Here is a 24,115-nt window from a genome sequence, read left to right as displayed (position 1 = left end):
GATGCATCGGTTGATCACCTTGTCCCCGAGGGCCAGGGTGTCTCTGCTGTGGTGGCGGCAGTGTGCTCATCTTCTCGAAGGCCGCAGATTCGGCATACAGGACTGGGTCCTGGTGACCACGGATGCAAGCCTCCGAGGGTGGGGGGCAGTCACTCAAGGAAGAAACTTCCAAGGACAATGGTCGAGTCAGGAAACTTCCCTACACATAAATATTCTGGAACTACGGGCCATTTACAATGCCCTGAGTCTAGCAGAATCCCTGCTTCAAAACCAGCCGGTGTTGATCCAGTCAGACAACATCACGGCAGTCGCCCATGTAAATCGACAGGGTGGCACAAGAAGCAGGATGGCGATGGCAGAAGCCACAAGGATTCTTCGATGGGTGGAGAATCACGTGCTAGCACTGTCAGCAGTGTTCATTCCGGGAGTGGACAACTGGGAAGCAGACTTCCTGAGCAGACACGACCTCCACCCGGGAGAGTGGGGACTTCATCCAGAAGTCTTCAAGCTGATTGTAAACCGGTGGGAACGACCACAGGTGGACATGATGGCGCCCCGCCTCAACAAAAAGCTAAAAAGATATTGCGCCAGGTCAAGGGACCCTCAGGCGATAGCTGTGGACGCTCTGGTGACACCGTGGGTGTACCAGTCGGTTTATGTGTTCCCTCCTCTTCCTCTCATACCCAAGGTACTGAGGATAGAAAGAGAGGAGTAAGGACAATACTCATCGTTCCGGATTGGCCAAGAAGAACTTGGTACCCAGAACTACAAGAAATGATCTCGGACAGGACCTGCTACAGCAGGGGCCCTGTCTGTTCCAAGACTTACCGCGGCTGCGTTTGACGGCATGGCGGTTGAACGCCGGATCCTAGCGGAGAAGGGCATTCCAGATGAAGTCATTCCTACGCTGATAAAAGCTAGGGAGGATGTGACAGCAAAACATTATCATCGCATATGGCGAAAATATGTTGCTTGGTGTGAGGCCAGGAAGGCTGGGTCGATTTCTGCACTTCCTACAGGCATGAGTGACTTTGGGCCTAAAATTGGGATCCATAAAAGTCCAGATTTCGGGCCTGTCAATTTTCTTTCAGAAAGAACTGGCTTCACTGCCTGAAGTTCAGACGTTTGTTAAGGGAGTGCTGCATATTCAGCCTCCTTTTGTGCCTCCAGTGGCACCTTGGGATCTCAACGTGGTGTTGGATTTGCTAAAATCACATTGGTTTGACCCACTTAAGACCGTGGAGTTAAAATATCTCACGTGGAAGGTGGTCATGCTGTTGGCCTTGGCTTCGGCCAGGCGTGTGTCAGAATTGGCGGCTTTGTCGTGTAAAAGCCCATATCTGATTTTCCATATGGAGAGGACTCGTCCCCAATTTCTCCCTAAGGTGGTATCAGCGTTTCATTTGAACCAACCTATTGTGGTGCCTGTGACTACTCGGGACTTGGAGGATTCCAAGTTACTGGACGTAGTCAGGGCCCTGAAAATCTATGTTTCCAGGACAGCTAGAGTCAGAAAGACTGACTCGCTATTTATTCTGCATGCACCCAACAAGCTGGGTGCTCCTGCTTCAAAGCAGACAATTGCTCGCTGGATCTGTAGCACAATTCAACTTGCACATTCCGCGGCTGGACTGCCGCATCCTTAATCTGTAAAAGCCCATTCCACAAGAAAGGTGGGCTCTTCTTGGGCGGCTGCCCGAGGGGTCTCGGCTTTACAACTTTGCCGAGCTGCTATTTGGTCGGGTTCAAACACTTTTGCAAAATTCTACAGGTTTGATACCCTGGCTGAGGAGGACCTTGAGTTTGCTCATTCGGTGATGCAGAGTCATCCGCATCCACTAGGACGTCAGAGAAAATAAGAATTTACTCACCGGTAATTCTATTTCTCGTAGTCCGTAGTGGATGCTGGAAGCCCGTCCCAAGTGCGGACTCTCTGCAGTGCATGTATATAGTTATTGCATAACAAAAGGGTTATTGTTTTGAGCCATCTGTTACTGAGGCTCATTATTGTTTTCATACTGTTAACTGGGTTTAGTTATCACAAGTTGTACGGTGTGATTGATGTGGCTGGTATGAGTCTTACCCTGGATTCCGAATCCTTTCCTAGTAATGTCAGCTTTTCCGGGCACAGTTTCCCTAACTGAGGTCTGGAGGAGGGGCATAGAGGGAGGAGCCAGTGCACACCAGATATAGTACCTAATCTTTCTTTTAAGAGTGCCCAGTCTCCTGCGGAGCCCGTCTATACCCCATGGTCCTTACGGAGTACCCAGCATCCACTACAGACTACGAGAAATAGAATTACCGGTGAGTAAATTCTTATTTTTTATGAGAAATATCTCTAGCCACCGGCTGTTAGACAGAAGAGAGAGTTTAAGCTATTGGGGGTAATTCTGAGTTGATCGCAGCAGTAACTTTGTTAGCAGTTGGGCAAAACCATGTGCACTGCAGGTATAACATGTGCAGAGAGAGTTAGATTTGGGTGTGGTGTGTTCAATCTGCAATCTAAATTGCAATGTAAAAAATAAAGCAGCTAGTATTTACCCTGCACAGAAACAAAATAACCCACCCAAATCTAACTCTCTCTGCACTTGTTATATCTGCCTCCCCTGCAGTGCACATGGTGGGTAATTCCAAGTTGATCGCAGCAGAATTTTTTTTTAGCAGTTGGTCAAAACCATGTGCACTGCAGGGGAGGCAGATATAACATGCGCAGAGAGAGTTACATTTGGGTGGGTTATTTTGTTTCTGTGCAGGGTAAATACTGTCTGCTTTATTTTTACACTGCAATTTATATTGCAGATTGAACACACCACACCCAAATCTAACTCTCTCTGCACATGTTATATCTGCCCCCCCCTTGCAGTGCACGTGGTTTTGCCCAACTGCTAAAAAACTTGCTGCTGCGATCAACTCAGAATTACCCCCATTGTTACTTTAACAACCAAAGGTTTACTGAGGGACTGGGATAGCTGACAGATCTGCTCTGTCCTTCCAAGGTTTTATAAGATTTGTATGGTAGATCTGCTCTGGATTTATTTTCCCAGGCTTATACACTTTATAATTAGCCTCCATCACTTTTATTGGATTTCAAAGGGGAATGCCACTTAGCCAAAAATTTAGTTTCTACTATAGGAACCAAACCAAGCCCTCTGTCCCCAGGAGTATAGACACATAACTGGGCATAGTGATTGTACACCTGCTGCTGTGCCCTGTTGGGCCTGTTCCAACTGCTCTCCCACTGTCTGCATCACTGCAGCCACCCTCTCCTGCAATTAATCCCAATCTCTTCCATCTTTATCCAGCACTTTCTTTAGCATGTTCTTTAAAGTTTTGTTAAACCTCTCCACTAACCCATCAGCCTGGGGGTGATATGCGGAGGTTCTTATCTGAGTCAACCTAAACAGTTGGCATCATTCTTTAAAGATTTTCAACAAAATTGGGGTACCCTGGTCAGAATTTCCTTTGGTATTCCTAACCTGCTGAAGACTTGTACTAGTTATCTAGCAATAGTCTTTGATGTATTGTACAATGATATTGCTTCTGGGTATCTGGTAGCATAATCCATTATCACCAAAATATATTGATGGTCTTGTGTGGATTTTATTAGAGATCCAACCAAATCTATAGCTATTCTTTTGGAACTGAACCTCAAAAATGGGTAACAGGACAAGCAGACTTTTAAAATGTGGTCTTGGAGCATGATACTGACATTCAGGGCAGGATGCACAATATTCAGATACTTCATCCTTTATGGGCCCCAGGACAGAAAAACCTCTGAAAATTCTCGCAGTGGTTTTTTCTGCCCCTAGGTAACCTGCAGTTATGTGACCATGAGCCAGGTCTAATACCATTCTTCTATATGCCTTGGGGACTACCAATTGTTCCACAATATCTTTCCCTTTCTTAGTCACTTTATGCAGAAAATCCTGATGTACTGCCATGTGAGGCTATAACACCTGACTATCTGGGTCTACGGGGTTTCCATCAATCAATTTTACATTCTCTCTAGCTTTGACCAGACTAGGGTCATTTATCTGCTCTAAGGCAAAGATCTCTTTTCTGGTTTCACGGTCAGGCAGCCAATCAACTGGTTCCACAACATTTCCTAACTCAGTAGGAGGTACATTATTCTGTGCCCCCCTACTGCTCTCATCATTCTCTGGCTCCCCAATCATCCACTACTGCTCTCATCATTCTCTGGCTCCCCAATCACCCACTACTGCGGTCCTCATTCTCTGGCTCCCCAATCATCCACTACTGCTCTCATCATCCACTACTGCTCTCATCATTCTCTGGCTTCCCAATCATCCATTACTGCTCTCATGATTCTTTGGTTCCCTAATCATCCACTACTGCTCTCATCATTCTCTGACTCCCCAATCACCTACTACTACTCTCATGACTCTTTGGCTCCCCATTCATACACTACTGCTCTCATCATTCTCTGGCTCCCCAATCATCCACTACTGCTCTCATCATTCTCTGGCTCCCCAATCATCCACTACTGCTCTTATGATTCTCTGACTCCCCAATCACCTACTACTACTCTCATGACTCTCTGGCTCCCCAATCATACACTACTGCTCTCATCATTCTCTGGCTTCCCCATTATCCAAAACTGATCTCATCATTCTCTGGCTTCCCCATTATCCAAAACTGCTCTCATCATTCTCTGGCTCTCCAATCATCCACTACTGCTCTCATCATTCTCTGGCTCCCCAATCATCCACTACTGCTCTTATGATTCTCTGACTCCCCAATCACCTACTACTACTCTCATGACTCTCTGGCTCCCCAATCATACACTACTGCTCTCATCATTCTCTGGCTCCCTAATCATCCACTACTGCTCTCATCATTCTCTGGCTTCCCCATTATCCAAAACTGATCTCATCATTCTCTGGCTTCCCCATTATCCAAAACTGCTCTCATCATTCTCTGGCTCTCCGATCATCCACTACTGCTCTCATCATTCTCTGGCTTCCCAATCATCCACTACTGCTCTCATCATTCACTGGCTCCCCAATCATCCACTACTGCTCTCATCATTCACTGGCTCCCCAATCAGTTAGCAGTTCCTCAGCTGTCACATACCTCTCAAATATTTCAACCAATTGGTCTTCTGTTTTAGGGACTGCATGGCTCACCCACTTGCACAGGATTGTAGGTAGGACCATAGATATCGATCCATAACAACCCTTTCTATGGTCTTGTCAGAAACTCCGGCTGTAGCCACTTTGCGGTGAGATGGATGAGGTCATGCATTTTAGAGCAGGGAGGGTTTTCTGTTTGGTATTCCCAGCAGTGAGCTTGATGGGCATGACCAATACTGTGACTCCTAATCAATCAGTCAGGCACAAGTCAAAATAGGATTTTTGCAGTTCTCCAGACAGGATTGGTGGCACAAGGCTTTCCCACTGATCTTTAGGCTGACTCTCTAGCTGCGTTCTTTCAAAAGTGGTTAGATAAGCTTCAACATCATCACTCGGGGTCATCTTTTCCAGAAAGTGACTGGCCCATATGGAGCTAGAGTTAGTTAGAACGTCCATGGAAGTATCTCCTGACCGGGCTGCTAGCTGCTGTACCAGCTCCTGTAAGGCCTGGTGGCCTTAGTGCTGTTGCTCATGAAGTTCCTTAAGCTCCAGTTAAGGTCTGTGGATTTCCTCAGTAGTGGCTAGTTGCACCGGGGTAGCTTCCTGTTGATCTGAGGTAGCCTGCAGCAAAGCCTTAACAATATCTTCCATGTTATCTTTGAGTGTAGGTGTGAAGCAGAATCTACATTCTCTAAGCATCTGCCGATGCCACCACTTGAATTTCACTGTATATAAGTTGATGTCCAAAACAACAGATTGGCGTCTGTCACTTTCAATTTTCAACATAAACTTTTCCTATTGCTGCAATTTTCAGTGTGTTGCTCACATTTGCTTCCACTAATTGTGAGGAGATCAGTATAGGGGTGCTCTCTTCTGGGGTAGATGGGCACCTCCAAACACACAGCAGCCAGGAAAACAGCACAACAGTCCAGGGTTTTCATGAAATCTAGCTGTAGGTAGTTTTATTGTGCAGAACAAAAACAAAACCTAAAAATAAAGCCGAGCCCATCTGGGCACTAACTAAACATAATACACAATTGAGTCACATTATTATGAGCACCAGCTAATAGCCTGAGTATCCGCCGTGTACAGCACGGACAGCAGTAAGATGGGCTGAACTATAATTTTAGACATATCTGGTAGCCCTCAGGTTCATTTTGACAGTGAGCTATTCCACTGTAGTGTGTTGGTCGGCCCTCACGCACCTTTGTCGCTGACATTCACCTCTCACATCAATGGCACGTGGTGCTCCGCAGTTTGCACATCGGTTATTTGCAATGTGCTGTTTGTCCAGTCACGATACACCTTCACCACAGCAGCACGCAAACAGTTCACACACTACGCTAGGTCAAAAATACTGCCACCCGTGGTACAAAAGGTTAGAATCATCGCTTACTACAACTCCGATAAATCACATATAATGTTATTTTATTGTTATTTGGGTCATATAGGGTGAAGAACTGACTGATATTAAGGTAGAAGATATAAAGGGAGAAGAGATGTATGTAACTGATATTAAGGCAGAAGATATGGAGGGAGAAGAAGAGACGTATGTGACTGATATAAAGGCAGAAGATATAGAGGGAGAAGAAGAGACGTATGTGACTGATATAAAGGCAGAAGATATAGAGGGAGAAGAAGAGATGTATGTAACTGATATTAAGGCAGAAGATATGGAGGGAGAAGAAGAGACGTATGTGACTAATAAAAGGACAGAAGATATAGAAGGAGAAGAAGAGACATATGTGCCTAAAATGAAGGCAGAAGATTTAGAGGAAGAAGAAAAAGAGACGTATGTGACCGATATGAAGGCAGAAGATATAGAGAGAGAAGAAAAGAGCTATGTGACTAATAATGAGGGAGGAGAGATGTATGTGAGAGGTGATCAGCAGTGTAAGGATGAGGAGATCTCTACAGATATAAACACAGGTGAGTAATAAACACTTATTACAGAAGTCACATATTCTCATTGCTCAGTCACTACAGCAATCTCTTATCCTACACCCTCTGTCAGTACAGACAAATGAGGGAGATGTGCCTGCCCAGTGGAGGGAGTCAGGAGGTTCTACTCCTGCTCTCCCCCTCACATCATGTCACTCTGTGTTACCAGCATAGAGATCTGACCAGTCTCCTCCCCACACTCTCTGGTGTATCTCATACATCAGAAGACATCAGCCCCTATTATACTCCTGCTCTGCCCCTCTCATCATGTCACTGTGTGTTACCAGCCCAGAGATCTGACCAGTCTCCTCCCCACACTCTCTGGTGCATCTCATACATCAGGAGCCATCAGCCCCTATTATACTCCTGCTCTCCCCCTCACATCATGTCACTGAGTGTTACCAGCTCAGAGATCTGACCAGTCTCCTCCCCACACTCTCTGGTGCATCTCATACATCAGGAGCCATCAGCCCCTATTATACTCCTGCTCTCCCCTCACATCATGTCACTGTGTGTTACCAGCCCAGAGATCTGACCAGTCTCCTCTCCACATTCTCTGGTGTATCTCATACATCAGGAGCCATCAGCCCCTATTATACTCCTGCTCTCCCCTCACATCATGTCACTGTGTGTTACCAGCCCAGAGATCTGACCAGTCTCCTCCCCACACTCTCTGGTGCATCTCATACATCAGGAGCCATCATCCCCTATTATACTCCTGCTCTCCTCCTCACATCATGTCACTGTGTGTTACCAGCCCAGAGATCTGACCAGTCTCCTCCCCACATTCTCTGGTGTATCTCATACATCAGGAGCCATCAGCCCCTATTATACACCTGCTCTCCCCTCACATCATGTCACTGTGTGTTACCAGCCCAGAGATCTGACCAGTCTCCTCCCCACACTCTCTGGTGTATCTCATACATCAGGAGCCATCAGCCCCTATTATACTCCTGCTCTCCCCCTCTCATCATGTCACTGTGTGTTACCAGCCCAGAGATCTGACCAGTCTCCTCCCCACACTCTCTGGTGTATCTCATACATCAGGAGCCATCAGCCCCTATTATACTCCTGCTCTCCCCTCACATCATGTCACTGTGTGTTACCAGCCCAGAGATCTGACCAGTCTCCTCCCCACACTCTCTGGTGTATCTCATACATCAGGAGCCATCAGCCCCTATTATACTCCTGCTCTCCCCCTCTCATCATGTCACTGTGTGTTACCAGCCCAGAGATCTGACCAGTCTCCTCCCCACACTCTCTGGTGTATCTCATACATCAGGAGCCATCAGCCCCTATTATACTCCTGCTCTCCCCTCACATCATGTCACTGTGTGTTACCAGCCCAGAGATCTGACCAGTCTCCTCCCCCCACACTCTGGTGCATCTCATACATCAGGAGCCATCAGCCCCTATTATACTCCTGCTCTCCCCCTCACATCATGTCACTGTGTGTTACCAGCTCAGAGATCTGACCAGTCTCCTCTCCACATTCTCTGGTGTATCTCATACATCAGGAGCCATCAGCCCCTATTATACTCCTGCTCTCCCCTCACATCATGTCACTCTGTGTTACCAGCCCAGAGATCTGACCAGTCTCCTCCCCGCACTCTCTGGTGTATCTCATACATCAGGAGCCATCAGCCCCTATTGTACTCCTGCTCTCCCCTCACATCATGTCACTGTGTGTCACTAGCCCATAAATTAGACCAGTCTCCTCTCAACACTCTGGTGTATCTCATATATCAGGAGCCATCAGCCCCTATTATACTCCTGCTCTTCCCTCACATCATGTCACTGTGTGTTACCAGCCCAGAGATCTCACCAGTCTCCTCCCCACACTCTCTGGTGTATCTCATACATCAGAAACCATCAGCCCCTATTATACCCCTGCTCTCCCCCTCACATCATGTCACTGTGTGTTACCATCCCAGAGATCTGACCAGTCTCCTCCCCACACTCTCTGGTGTATCTCATACATCAGGAGCCATCAGCCCCTATTGTACTCCTGCTCTCCCCTCACATCATGTCACTGTGTGTCACTAGCCCAGAGATCTGACCAGTCTCCTCCCCGCACTCTCTGGTGTATCTCTTACATCAGGAGCCATCAGACCCTATTATAGTCCTGCTCTCCCCCTCATATCATGTCACTCTGTTACCAGCCCAGAGATCTGACCAGTCTCCTCCCCACACTCTCTGGTGTATCTCATACATCAGGAGCCATCAGCCCCTATTATACCCCTGCTCTACCCTCACATCATGTCACTGTTACCAGCCCAGAGATCTGACCAGTCTCCTCACCACACTCTCTGGTGTATCTCGTACATCAGGAGCCATCAGCCCCTATTATACTCCTGCTCTCCCCCTCACATCATCTCACTGTGTGTTACCAGCCCAGAGATCTGACCAGTCTCCTCCCCACACTTACACCACTGTAACTACACTCTTGTCATTGTGTAGTACACTCCAGTCTCTGTGAATGGTTTCCTGTTCCGATGCTCTTTATTCTATGACCTGTCTCTGTATCCCTCTCTGCCCTTTTGCTTTCTTCTACTTTCTGCTATGTCCTTCTGTGTTGCTGATTCCTGATCTTCTGCTCTGTCCTGCTGTCCTTCCCTATCAGTGCTGGCCTACACGGATGGCTTAGTCTAGATTATCAGTAAGATGTTGGCTCTGGGGTTTTGCTCCCTAAATGGCAACCACAGGGACTCAGATTTTGCTCCACTGCTTCTGCTAACAGTATGGATAAGGAGAGTTATGGTAAAGTTACCTTTTTGTTAACTCTTTCTTCGAGGTTCACAGGGGAACATCAGGGTTGTAGGTGGTGGGATCAGGTCCTGGGCACAAAACAGTTAAGCTTTTCAGATTTCCCAGGATGCTTTGGTCCCTCTCCCTATAACATCTCCTCCATGCTCAGGCAGGTCAATTTTGTAAGCAGGAAGAGGATAGGAGAGAAGACATGGTACACATAAGAACACACTCATGGTACAAACCGCAGAGAGGCCAGGTGTGTCAGGGAGAGCGCCCTGTGGGCTCTTTGGAACTTGAAGAAAGAGAGTTAACAAAGCTAAGTCTACCAAAACTCTCCTTTTCATCTTCTGGTTCCATAGGGCTCCACAGGGGAACATTGGGGATGTCCCTAAAGCAGTACTTCAAGCATGGGGACGCTCCTGAGTGGATAGTAGAATCAACCATTCAAATGATGCATCCTGGGAGGCAAATATATCAAAGAATAGAACCTAAGAAAGGTGTAGATAGAAGACCATGTAGCCGCCTTGCACAATTGTTAAGCAGACGCACCACGGTGCGCCGCCCATGACAGTCCCACAGAACAAGTAGAATAAGCTGAGATTGAAGCTGATACTGGAAAATCAGCATGAGAGTATGCTTGTGCGATAGCCATTCTGATCCATCTGGCCAGAGTCTGTTCATTAGCTTGCCAACCACATTTTGTGAAAACCATAGAGGATGATGTTGTCCGATCTACATAGATACTCAGAGCTTGAACCATGTCCAGAGAAATTTCTCATGCCGAGAGGTCTGACGATACGAAGGCCGGAACCATAATTTCTTTATTCAAGTCGAAACGCGAGACCACCTTAAATAAGTAACCAGGTTGAGTACAGAGAACAGCCCTGTCTGGACGAAAGACCAAGAAAGCAGGGTGACATGAGAGTGTGACCAAATCTGACACCTGTCTAGGAGATGCAATGGCCAGAAGGAATAAAGTCTTCGCAGTTAACCATTTTAGGTCACCTGCCTCAAGAGGTTCAAATGCAGGTTGTTGAAGAGCATCTAGAACCACAGATAAATCACATGGAGCCACAGGAGGTACGTAGGAAGGCTGGTCCGAATCCAGACATGCGCAACGTGAAGAAGTCAGCCTCCCACGCTGGGGTCCCCTGGGGAGTCGCACCCCATCCGGCTGTGGGCTTTTCGGGGTTTGCTGGAGGTTGTCGTGCAGCCCAGGGTTGCTTGGCTTTGGGCTTAGGTTTTATGTTGGGTGTTTGTCTGGGAAAAGCCTGTCCTTTCACATTGCCTTGGGGATGAAAGGAATGAAAATTTGTGGAGTCAGTGTGGATGGGAGAATGTCTTAGCTGCAGCCAGAGAAGTGGCAATTTTGTCCAATTCAGCTACAAATAACACCTCACCCGTAAAAGGGAAAAAATTCCAGTGTTTTCTTGGAATCGAGGTCAGCTTTCCAGGAACGTAGCCAGAGAATGCCAGTACAGAAGTGGCAGAAGCCTTTGCTGCCAATACTCCGGCATCAGAGAGAGCTTCACAAATGTAGGAAGCTGCGTGCTTAATAAGGGCCAAGTATGACATACAGTCCTCACATATATCTGAGGGCAATTCCTCCTCTATGGCCTGTAACCATGATTCAATGGCTTTAGCAGCCGAAGAAGCAGCCACTGTAGATTTGGTGACCGCACCAGTGAGAGAAAAAATAGACTTATGGAACTTTTTGATTTGTCTCTCTGTGGGCTCTTTCAGTGAGGAAAGATTTAGTGACGGGTAGAATGGACATCTTAACTAGATGTGCAATATGCAAATCCACCAGAGGAGGAGCCTCCCACTTAGCACAATCAGGGATAGGGTAACGTGGTGCCAATCATTTAGACACAGGGAACTTCTTACCAAGGGTTTTCCGGGGCTCCTGTCTAATTTCCGTGACAAGATGTGAATTTGGGATTTCTGATCTAATTACCTTTTTGTTGCTTAAAATCTGTTTTTATTAGCAACCAGCTTGGGTTCCTCCTCCATCACTTGGAGGATGTGCCTAAAAACATGAATCAAAGCTGCCACCTCCACTGTATTGAGTGATTCCTCCTCTACTACACAGGAATCACTGACAGAGTTGTGTCCTCACCTTCCTCAGCAGATGACTCATTTGAGTCTAACATAGCCGTGGACTGAGATGAAGGTGTGGTCCTGGTAGTAGAACAAGAGGCTTGTTTAGTCCCAGGTAACATATTTTGCAAAGCTAGGAATGGCTGGGCTAGGTTCTAAGTCGTATTATTCAGAGTATCCACCCAAGGTGGATAAATAATGGAGACAATATTAGTTGGTGCAAACATAGGAGGTCCCATGGGTGGAATGAACTGATCCACTAAGGTACCCAGTAACTGAGAGAAGCCAATGGGGGTTCTTGAGTAGGTGCTGAGGATGTGGACAGGGCAGGAGATGTATGGCAGTTTACACAGGTAAGATATAAGTGATGTCAAAACCTGGCTCCTTGGAGACGTTTTTACAGAGAGACTGAACCCGGTGTTCCCGGAGACCTGGCTTGCTTGCACTGAGATGGCTGCCTGAGTGTTATGCACACCAGTGCCTGCAGGAATGTACTGGTGTCTGAACTGTTATGCACACCAATGCCTGCAGGAATGTACTGGTGTTTGAACTGTTATGCACACCAATGCCTGCAGGAATGTACTGGTGTTTGAACTGTTATGCACACCAGTGCCTGCAGGAATGTACTGGTGTCTGAACGGATAGGGATGCAAAACAAATGAACTCACAGACAGACTGGGGAATATGACATTACATACACAGAAGGTGATAGGGTAACAAAATAAACACAAAATGAACAGAGAAGCCCAGAGGCTAAGAAACTGGGTGTCTCCCTAGTATTAGTAATGCTCAGATGGAAAAAGCAAGATGTTGTGTTTTAATACGTAGAGAACCCGAAATGCTGTTGCTAAGGGCAACAGCAAAACCCTAAAGGGTTACCAACGGGTGTGGCAGTAAACTGCTTGGTCAGAGATGAAATGATAGACACAAGGAGAGTCTCCACAATCCTAATCCTCACTTGCAGTGCACAGGTTCAGCTTACTTCCACTAAACTGACACCTGAACACCTTGCACAGTGAGACAGGATTTAGGCAGGCAAATCTGAGAATACAGCCGCAAACTTGCTAAGTTCACAGAGTAGCAAAAGAACCCCAGCAAGTTAAACGACTGACTCCAGTCTTACTGCTAGGTCTGGATTGGCAGAGTGTAGTACCAAATCCCCAGGCCTATTTGCAGTAAGCAACAACAAATACAAAGCTACACAGTACTGGCTAACTTTCAGGAACTGACTAACCAACAAAGATTCAGCAGCATCTGCTTAACCTGAGAAGAGGCCTTATATAGCAGGTGCTGTCCACGCCCCACTCAGACCTCACAGACTGTGAGCACAAAAACCAGCACTGGATCCCCTGCCGTGCACAGAGCTTGTAACCACTGCACAGCAAAAGACCCGAACCGGAGTATCAGCTGCGCTCAGGTTACTCTGCTAGCACTTGTCTCCCGGTTGCCTTGACGACGTGGCAGCACAGGGCAGGAGACCCTAACAGTACCCTCACTCTGACGAGGGGTCAAAGAACCCCTGCCACCGGGTTTTTCGGGGAACTGCGAGAAGAAAGAGCGTATCAGTCTGGGGGCATGAAGATCACAACTGCGCACCCACGACCGCTCCTCCGGGCCATACCCCTTCCAGTGCACCAAAAATGACAGCCGATCCCGAACCATCTTGGAGTCAAGAATCCTTTCAACAACAAACTCCCTCTGGCCACGTATCAGAAGAGGGGAAGGTCTTCCACTGGAAGAAGGATTACTAATCGCCCGTTTTAAAAGGGAACAATGAAATGTTTTATTGATACCCAAAGAACGGGGCAGATCTAACTGAAATGCCACCGGATTGATAACCCTGGTGATCTTATAAGGGCCGATGAACCGGGGGCCTAACTTATGAGATGGCTGTCTCAACTTCAAATTCTTGGTAGACAACCAGGCGAAGTCTCCTAATTTGAAGCTGCAGGGTCTTTTCCGCTTATCAAAAACCCTTTTGGTCACTAATGACACAGACACAAGGGCTTTCTTCACTTTCCTCCAAATACCTCTAAGGACCGAAACCACAGAGGAACCACCAGGCGTGGAGTCCAGGGGGTCAAAAGAATTGGCCTTAGGATGATGCCCATACACACAAAGGAGGGGAGAGATCCCTGTAGCAGAGTGAGCCGCGTTGTTAAAGGCAAACTCCGCCATGGACAGATGAGCAACCCAGTCAGTCTGACACTTGGAGACATAACACCTGAGGAACTGCTCCAAAGACTGGTTCACCCTTTCAGTCTGCCCATTAGACTGCGGATGGTAGCCTGACGACAAGCTGACAGAAATCTGGAGATCAGAACAAAATGCCCTCCAGAATTTGGCCACAAACTGGGATCCGCGGTCAGAGACCACATCAAGTGGCAACCCGTGGAGACGCACAACATGCAGCATAAATAATTCAGACAGGCGTCTGGCCGATGGCAGCCCAACCAGTGGAACGAAGTGCGCCATCTTAGAAAACCTGTCAACGACAACCCAGATGGCTGTCATCCCCGAGGATTTGGGCAAGTCCACCACAAAATCCATTGAAATGTGGGTCCATGGCTTAGATGGGATAGAGAGTGGATGTAATGGGCCAACAGGAACCCCTCTAGGAGTCTTATTTCGGGCACAGATGTCACATGCCCGAACCCACTGATCCACATCCTTAGCCACCGAGGGCCACCACACCGCCCTAGATAGCAACTCCCGAGTTCTGGCAATACCCGTGTGACCTGCCGACTTCTTGGCATGGAATTCCAGGAACACTCGCTGTCTTAACCTAGGAGGCACAAACAAAAGGCCTACCGGAAGGTCTGGAGGAGCCTGCTCCTGTGCTCTAAGGACTAATGATAAGAGGTCCTGGGTAATGCCCACTTTAATACATGATGGGGACACAATGGGCAACGGCTCCTCGGTGGTCTCCTGGATTGGAGCAAAACTCCGTGAGAGCGCATCAGCCTTGATGTTTTTTGACCCAGGGCGATATGTTATAAAAAAATTAAAGCGAGCAAAAAACAAAGCCCATCGTGCCTGCCTGGCATTGAGACGCTTCGCTGACTCTAAATATGCCAGATTCTTATGGTCGGTGAAAATTGAGACCACAAACTTAGCCCCCTCAAGCCAGTGTCTCCACTCCTCGAGTGCATCCTTAATAGCCAACAATTCCCGGTTACCCACGTCATAATTCATCTCGGCAGGCGAAAATTTACGGGAAAAGTAAGCACAGGGATGAAGGCGATTATCAGACACTCCCATCTGAGAGAGCACTGCCCCAATACCCATCTCAGAGGCATCCACCTCCACCACAAAAGGACGCTCTGGATCTGGGTGTCGCAGCACCTTGGCCGATACAAATGCCCTTTTGAGACGGGCAAAAGCCGCTTTAGCCTCACAAGACCAGTGAGCAACATCCGCCCCTTTCTTAGTGAGTGCCACCAAGGGCGCCACTATAGATGAAAATCCAGCGATAAATCGTCTATAAAAATTCGCAAAGCCCAGGAAACGCTGAAGCGCCTTCAAACTAGTGGGCTGCACCCAATCCAGGACTGCCTGTACCTTGGAACCCTCCATTTGGAAACCTTCTGGGGAGATAATATATCCTAGAAATGCCATTTGCTGAACTTCAAACTCGCACTTCTCCAGCTTCGCCCCAAGCCGGTGGTCTCTGAGTTTCTGGAGGACTAAGCGTACATGCTTCCGATGTTCCTCCAGGGAATGGGAGAAGATTAGGATGTCATCTAAGTATACAACTAAGAATCTATCCAAATATTCCCTGAATACATCATTCATGAAATCCTGGAAGACTGCCGGGGCATTACAGAGCCCAAAAGGCATCACCAAATATTCATAATGCCCTGAGTGGGTATTAAAGGCAGTCTTCCATTCATCTCCCTCTCTTATTCGGATTAGATTGTACGCACCGCGTAGGTCAATCTTAGAAAAAATGGTGGCAGTACGAAGCTGGTCAAACAAGACCGAATGAGAGGCAGTGGGTATGAGTTTTTAATCGTGATACGGTTCAATTCCCTGAAGTCGATGCAGGGTCGCAACAAACCGTCCTTTTTACCCACGAAGAAGAACCCCAACCCAGCTGGAGACTGTGAAGGTCTGATAAATCCCTTAGTCAAGTTCTCCTGAATGTACTCTGCCATAGCCTGAGTCTCAGGACGTGACAGGGAGTACAACCTGCTCTTGGAAAGCTTAGCATTTGGCAACAAATCAATGGCACAGTCATAGGGGCGATGGGGAGGTAGTACCTCTGCAACTTTTTTGGAGAACACGTCCGCAAAATCTGCATAACACCCTGGCAATCCTGGCAAACTTAGCTGCGAGAACCTGACTGAAAGGCTCAAGCAACTCCTGAAACAATCAGTACCCCAACTAAGAATCTCCCCAGAGACCCAGTCAAATTGAGGATTGTGGGCCCTTAACCAGGGTAACCCCAACACCAATGGGGCAAAAGTACAGACAGTCACATAAAAGGACAATTTTTCAGAGTGTGTGGCTCCAATAAACAAAGAACTCTGGCTAGTGCAAGAGGTAATTTTACCTTGGGATAATGGTTCCCCGTTTAACCCACAAATCTCAATTTCCGATGCCAAGGGTACTAAGGGAACAGAGTGTTTCAGGGCGAATTGGCGGTCCATAAAAACCCCGTCGGCCCCACTGTCCACAAAGGCCTCAGTCTTGACAGTTTGACCGAGGATCTTCAAGGTCACCGGAATGATAAAAGTCTTCTTGGGAAATTCTGACTTCTGGCCTGACAGGATATTTCCCATCACCCTCCGGCCCTGAAGTTTTCCGGCTTTTCTGGGCCTGATACTACCACATGACCTTTATTCCCACAGTACAAACACAACCCCTGCTGTCTCCTCCGCGTCTTCTCACGCGAGGAGAGGCGGGTAGCCCCAATCTGCATAGGCTCCTCGGAAAATTCCTCAGAGTCTGAGGTTCTCTTGGGAAAGAAGGAAACCTCGGTCTCCCTTTCAAGCCTACGCTCTCTCAGCCGTCTATCCACCCGGATGGATAACTGCATGAGCTGATCCAAGCTATCAGGCAAGGGATATTGTACCAGTTGGTCTTTTATCTGGTTAGAAAGACCTCTTCGGTACTGGTGTCTCGGGGCTGGGTCATTCCACTGGGTATCATGGGCCAACCTCCGAAACTCCGTACAGTAAACCTCAACTGGCCTTCGACCCTGCTTAAGGATCGAAATCTTAGCCTCGGCTGAGGCCGTCTTGTCAGGGTCATCATACAACATGCCCAGGGCCGTAAAAAAAGCATCAACACTTTTAAGCGACGGACAGTCAGGCTGCAACCCATATGCCCAGACCTGTGGGTCTCCTTGTAGCAAGGAAATCACTATGCCCACCCGCTGAATCTCCGACCCAGAAGACTGAGGCCTAAGCCGGAAGTATAGCTTGCAGCTCTCCTTGAAACAAAAGAACTGCGAGCGATCTCCAGAAAAATGATCCGGGAGATTTACTTTCGGCTCCTTAACCCCTGAAGGTGCTGCTGCTGCGGGAGCTCCGCCAGCGGCCTGGGAGGTGTGCATTTTAATGGACAAATCATTAAATTGTCCAGTCAGGACCTGCACCTGATCGACCACCTGTTGCAACGTATTTTGAGGGGTATGCTCCATATTCCCACAAAATTTCAACAGGAGTATTGGGCTGCTGAATATGTTATGCACACCAGTGCCTGCAGGAATGTACTGGTGTCTGAACTGTTATGCACACCAGTGCCTGCAGGAATGTACTGGTGTTTGAACTGTTATGCACACCAGTGCCTGCAGGAATGTACTGGTGTCTGAACGGATAGGGATGCAAAACAAATGAACTCACAGACAGACTGGGGAATATGACATTACGTACACAGAAGGTGATAGGGTAACAAAATAAACACAAAGTGAACAGAGAAGCCCAGAGGCTAAGAAACTGGGTGTCTCCCTAGTATTAGTAATGCTCAGATGGAAAAAGCAAGATGTTGTGTTTTAATACGTAGAGAACCCGAAATGCTGTTGCTAAGGGCAACAGCAAAACCCTAAAGGGTTACCAACGGGTGTGGCAGTAAACTCCTTGGTCAGAGATGGAATGATAGACACAAGGAGAGTCTCCACAATCCTAATCCTCACTTGCAGTGCACAGGTTCAGCTTACTTCCACTAAACTGACACCTGAACACCTTGCACAGTGAGACAGGATTTAGGCAGGCAAATCTGAGAATACAGCCGCAAACTTGCTAAGTTCACAGAGTAGCAAAAGAACCCCAGCAAGTTAAACGACTGACTCCAGACTTACTGCTAGGTCTGGATTGGCAGAGTGTAGTACCAAATCCCCAGGCCTATTTGCAGTAAGCAACAACAAATACAAAGCTACACAGTACTGGCTAACTTTCAGGAACTGACTAACCAACAAAGATTCAGCAGCATCTGCTTAACCTGAGAAGAGGCCTTATATAGCAGGTGCTGTCCACGCCCCACTCAGACCTCACAGACTGTGAGCACAAAAACCAGCACTGGATCCCCTGCCGTGCACAGAGCCTGTAACCACTGCACAGCAAAAGACCCGAACCGGAGTATCAGCTGCGCTCAGGTTACTCTGCTAGCACTTGTCTCCCGGTTGCCTTGACGACGTGGCAGCACAGGGCAGGAGACCCTAACACTGAGTCTCTGAGGGTAGAAGGTGTGGCAATGCATCTAGAAGGCAGGAAGTCCATGGTGGATTGGCATCCAAAGCTGGGGGAGGGGCTACAGGATGAACGCTCCCTCCCCTAAGCTGACACTCAACCCCCGGTTCTGAGAGGCCCCTTTAAAATTAGTGCAATGCACTGTAACCTGTGCCTCAATGCCCTGGTGGTCTAGTGGGGACCCCGAGCTGTGTCAGTGTCCACGCCAGCACCGTTGTCCATCCCTCTGGATATGCGGTGGACCATGGTTTCAGTAGTTAGAGCTGTAGGATGGATGGTCTAGTTTTCCCGAATGATAGTGCCATAATAACTCAGGTCTGTCCTGCCATTATCAAAGGCAGTGCACCAAACTATGACATGACGTTATCACCTCGCAAATCTCAGCTGGTGATGTGTCCTTTTTATAAGCAGAAATCTGATCACACACCGCACCTCAATGTGTGACCACGTGTTCGCCAGCCCCGCCATCTTACACCTGATGCTGGGACAGTATGATATAAGGCTAGCTGCGTAGGCAGACCGCTACCTGCCATGTTTCATGTTGCAGCGGCTACATGTGATGTCACTCAGCCACCTGGCCACCTCCCCATACACACACGGTCCAGACACACCTGCGTTGTCTGGATCGTGGCCCTTCCATCCCGTGAATGGTGTTCGGAGATATTGTTCCATGCTGATTTAGGCCCTGTTATCACACTGTTACTATCCAACTAAGATGTACAAATTAATTTTATATATATATAAAATCTATCCTTATCTATTCACTGTGAGCACAACTTCCATACCCACTGGGTTTTTAACCTTCAAAGACTCCCCCCCCCCCTTATTATTAGTAAAAAATCAATAACATTTACATTTTAAACATAGGCAGAGGGCCCCAAAAAGAGTCTTTCTTTCCTCTCTTCATTTACCTAAGTTACAGACGGACGTCAGCAAAACTGAGACACTGAGGTTACCCTAAGATCTTCTGACTTGCTGCTAAACAGGAGTCAAGATTACATCAGTGACTTATCTGATTTGGTGCACAAGGGATTCTGGGAAAATCTGTGGCTTGGAAGACTTGCCAGAAGGAAAGCCATAATTCAGAGGCTCTCAGGGGCCAGAGATTAGCTATGTCACTTATTGCTCTGGCAGTGAATCAGTAGACATGGAGGGTTTATGTGAGAGCTGTAGGTTACAGATTGGCTGCCAGAGTCAGCTGATGCAAAAAGCCCTCTGACTGGAAAAGATGCAGTCAGCTGACAAGAGCCAACATGGCGATATCCAGGCATTAGCTCCGCAACAAAAGTGCAATTAGGACAGGCAGCAAAGGGAAGTTACATGATAAAGTTCCAGAGTGTGACACACTTTTTAACACTTTAGTTGCTACCTCTCACCTGTGGCACCTATCTATGTTGCTGCTGCTGCTTCTTATTAATGTAACACGTTTTAATATTTATACTCTACTTTTCATTTGTATGATGCCTTGGGCAATTGGGCTGTCTTGTCTACTGAACTTGAACCTTAGGATGAAATGCAGTAGGTGGGCCCATATTTTTGGCCACAAATTTTGCCAAGAACCTCAATTTGACTCTGTTAAATAGCAGAGTTAATTATAATTGTTGTAAACGTCAGTATTTTTTATGTTTGCAATGTGCACCTGCAAATTTTCCTTTTTTTCAGTTTTTATTTCCCGCCTACTTTTCAGTTTCGTTATTCTGCTTATATACTGATGGGTAAAACAAAGGTAAGAGATGGTAAAGGGAACCATCTATAAATCTCACCCACCCCACCGTGGTGACTAATAACCATAATCCCAATGAACACTGCACTGGTGGCCACACAATCCAAGGTTATATGTGTGTGTATCTATACAGAAGAGTAATGATGAATAGTGGTTAGGTCAAATAATGATTAATGACGCCTGTGCTGTGGGATACTAAGTTATCTAAATTATTTCTACCAGATGGACGCAATACAAGAAATACCTCTGAGGAACGTCTTGATTGTAAATTAGAAGATAAGAACATCACACGAGGTTCTCCAGAAGAAAACTGCATTACCCTAAATATACATCCAGTACCTCACAATGCAGATATATCATCTGATCCCTCTGTTCCTGAGGAATGTTCTCCTGGTAACTCACATATTGCTGCACATAGTACAGACCATAGCAGTGATACAGTCATTCCCTCTTCTGAGCGAGGAAAATATTTTACACATAAATCGGCTGCTGTTCGACATGAGAGAAGTCACACAGGTGAGAGGCTATTTCCATGTTCTGTGTGTGAGAAATGTTTTACACGGAAATCAAATCTCGTTATACATCAGAGAATTCACACAGATGAGAGGCAATTTTCATGTCCTGAGTGTGGGAAATGTTTTGCAAAGAAATTATATATTGTTGAACATCAGAGAACTCATACAGGTGAGAAACCATTTTCATGCTCTGAGTGTGGGAGATGTTTTACACAAAAATCACATCTTGTAAGACACAAGATAAGTCACACAGGTGAGAAACCATTTCCATGTTCCGAGTGTGGGAAATGTTTTATCCACAGATCAGCTCTAGCAATACATGAGAGGGTCCATACAGGTGAGAAACCATTTCCATGCTCAGAGTGTGGGAAATGTTTTAACGAGAAATCACATCTCATTAAACATCAAAGATGTCACACAGGTGAGAGGCCATTTCCATGTTCTGAGTGTGGGAAATGGTTTTCACAGAAATCATCTCTTGTTACACATCTGAGAAGTCACACGGAGATACCGTTTCCATGTTTTGATGAAAAAAGTTCTGCACCTAAAACCCAACTTGTTAGGGATGATAGTCACACAGGTGAAAAACCATTTCCATGTTCTGAGTGTGGAAAAAGTTTTACACAAAAATCACAACTGCTTATACATCAGAGAATACACACGGGGGAGAAACCATTTCCATGTTCTGGCTGTGGGAAATGTTTTACAAACCAATCATCTCTTGCTAGACATGTGATAATTCACAACCGTGAGAAGCCATTTCCATGTTCTGAGTGTGGGAAAGGTTTTCTACTTAAATATCATCTTGCGGAACATCTTAGATGTCACACAGGTGAGAAGCCATTTTCGTGCTCGGAGTGTGGGAAATGTTTTACAAAAAAATCACATCTTGTTGAACATCAGAGAAGTCACACAGGTGAGAAACCTTTCCTATGTTCTGAGTGTGGGAAATGTTTTGCTTACAAATCACATCTTGTTACACATAAAAGAAATCACACGGGTGAGAAACCATTTCCATGCTCTGAGTGTGGAAAATGCTTTTCACAGAAATCAATTTTTGTTAAACATGAGAGAAGTCACACGGGTGTGAGACCATTTTCCTGTTCTGAGTGTGGGAAATACTTTGCACAGAAATCAGATCTTGTTAGACATGAGAGAATTCACACAGGTGAGAAACCATTTCCATGTCCTTTGTGTGGGAAACGTTTTACGCAAACATCTGATCTTATTAGACATGAGAGACGTCACAAAGGTGAGAAACCATTTCCGTGTTCTGAGTGTGAGAAATCTTTTACGAAAAAAACATACTTAAATAGACATCAGAAAACTCACACAGGTGAGAACCCGTGTAAGATATCAGAAAGTCATAGTTGAATTTCCTCTAGCTGGTAGGTACAGTATCAGGGGCCTAATGGGTCATACAGTTGATGAAATAGTTAGCACTACTTCCTCACAGTACTGAAGTCTTGGGTTCGATTCCCTCCATGGCCCTGTGTTCAGTTTGTATATCCTTTCCACGCTCATGTTAGTTTTCTCCATGTACTTCAGTTTCCTTGCACAATCCACAAATCAATGTTAGGCTAATTGTCTCCGCCCAAAAAATGAACCATAAAATGTATGTGTTTGTACATATGGTAGGGTATGTAGATTGTAAGCTCCACTGGGGCAGGGACTGATGTACATGGACACAATTTATCTGTAAATTGCTGCGGGGAAAAAAAATAAAATATATATATATATATATATAAAACTGGTAATCTATACTTACAATAAAGTTGTAATGGTTGTGTCTGTACATACAATTTTTGTAGAAAAATGTGCTCCTTGGGACTGTATATGACACAGAAAAAATTGGGGGAATCTTTTGTTTGTTTTTTTATCCGGCATCATGAAAAAAATGACTAGATGAATTTGGATTGCGTTTGTCACTATTGTATAGCTTAGTGACCTAGAAAGAAACTGAGGTATGTATGATCTCGCTGTGACATCAGGGGTAGGCGCAATAAAGGAGAAATCAGATGATTGACACTCAACACGTGCAAACTCCTCGAGCCAAAAGTTACTCTATGTATATAAATGTCATTGTTACGGAACAAATACACATCTAGGGACTGTTTATGAACTATGGAGATGAAAATAAAATGTATTTGGATTTGTACAGGCTCATGTCCAAAATGACTACATGTATGTATGTATGTATGTATGTGTGTGTTTGATAAATATATATATATATATATATTACAAAGTCCTGCACAGCTGCAGCTGAAGAAACAGTTGTCCTGGTTTTACAGCTCACCCAGATACAGAAGGAAGTCAGGTGCAGGAGAGGGGTTTAAAAATCCCATTTACCCACAATGCATTGCGCTGATGCCTGTTAGAGACCAGTGAGCAGGGCTGAGTTTATAGCACCAGGGACTTCGGACATTGGCTGTGCCAGGAGAGCATGGCATGTGTAGCTGCAAGCCACTGCAGCAGAATTACATGTGAGCACGGGAAGTGCTAGGTCCTTTTATGTTTTGTTTGTTTCATTTTTCTGTATGTACCTGTGTGACCAGGCCCAAGCCTGTGTATGCTGTGCTACAGTGTCTGATGCCAGTAAAGAAGACACTGTGGTTGTAACTGGAACACCTGCCTGTGAGTCCTTATTTACAATTCCCGTGTTACAATACTCTAAGGACGTCTGACCATTACACCAACAGGGACTGTAATGACATTGCATTCAAAAACATGTACTTTTATATGGAATTGGTCCCACTTTTGCAGCTATAACAGCTTTCACAAGATTCTGGAGTGTTTCTGTGGGAATTTGTACCCATTCATTCTGTAGAGCATTTATGAGGTCAGGCAGTGATGTTGGACGAGAAGACCTGGCTCACAATCTCTGTTCCAGTTCATCCCAAAGGGTTGACGTCAAGTCTCTGTGTGGGCCAGTCAGGTTCTTCCACACCGAACTCAAACCATGCAATATATTTACTAATGTTTGCCATTCAATTTCCATTTGACTTTGGAGATTTACTAAAGGGAAAATTGAATGTCAAATTGAACATAAAACAGAATTCCACTCAAATCTCACTCAAAATCGAATTTCTGCAAAACATTGATGTTTTACCATAGTCAAATATAGGATCCCGTCATTTACTAACATTCGATTTGCAAACCGAACTCAAAATTGAACTTGAAATGAATAGAATAATAAGACTTTATGTGGTCTAGTCGATCCACTATGATTCGTTCCACCCGAAATGGTGGTTTCCAATTACCTGATATCAGAGGCTATTATTGGGCAATTTTGCTTAATAG

At 46.1% G+C, this 24,115-nt stretch overlaps 1 protein-coding gene across 2 annotated transcripts in view; it reads left to right on the top strand.

The window, feature by feature from the left end:
• Positions 1-22,973, top strand: part of LOC134995124 (zinc finger protein 271-like) — a 39,445-nt gene extending 16,472 nt beyond the window's left edge. For both annotated transcript variants that reach the window (XM_063951056.1, XM_063951055.1), the window contains 2 exons: positions 6,545-7,022; positions 20,523-22,973. In XM_063951056.1, coding sequence (XP_063807126.1) covers positions 6,545-7,022; positions 20,523-22,189 — 2,145 coding nt within the window. In that variant the 3' untranslated portion in view covers positions 22,190-22,973. The remainder of the gene's footprint in view (positions 1-6,544; positions 7,023-20,522) is intronic.
• Positions 22,974-24,115: the final 1,142 nt, after the last annotated feature.

This window comes from Pseudophryne corroboree, unplaced genomic scaffold (genome assembly GCF_028390025.1).
Source record: "Pseudophryne corroboree isolate aPseCor3 unplaced genomic scaffold, aPseCor3.hap2 scaffold_1373, whole genome shotgun sequence".
NCBI classification, from domain to species: Eukaryota; Metazoa; Chordata; class Amphibia; order Anura; family Myobatrachidae; genus Pseudophryne; species Pseudophryne corroboree.
The sequence above is the reverse complement of the archived record's forward strand: the minus strand, read 5'-3'. Positions and strand labels throughout refer to the sequence as shown.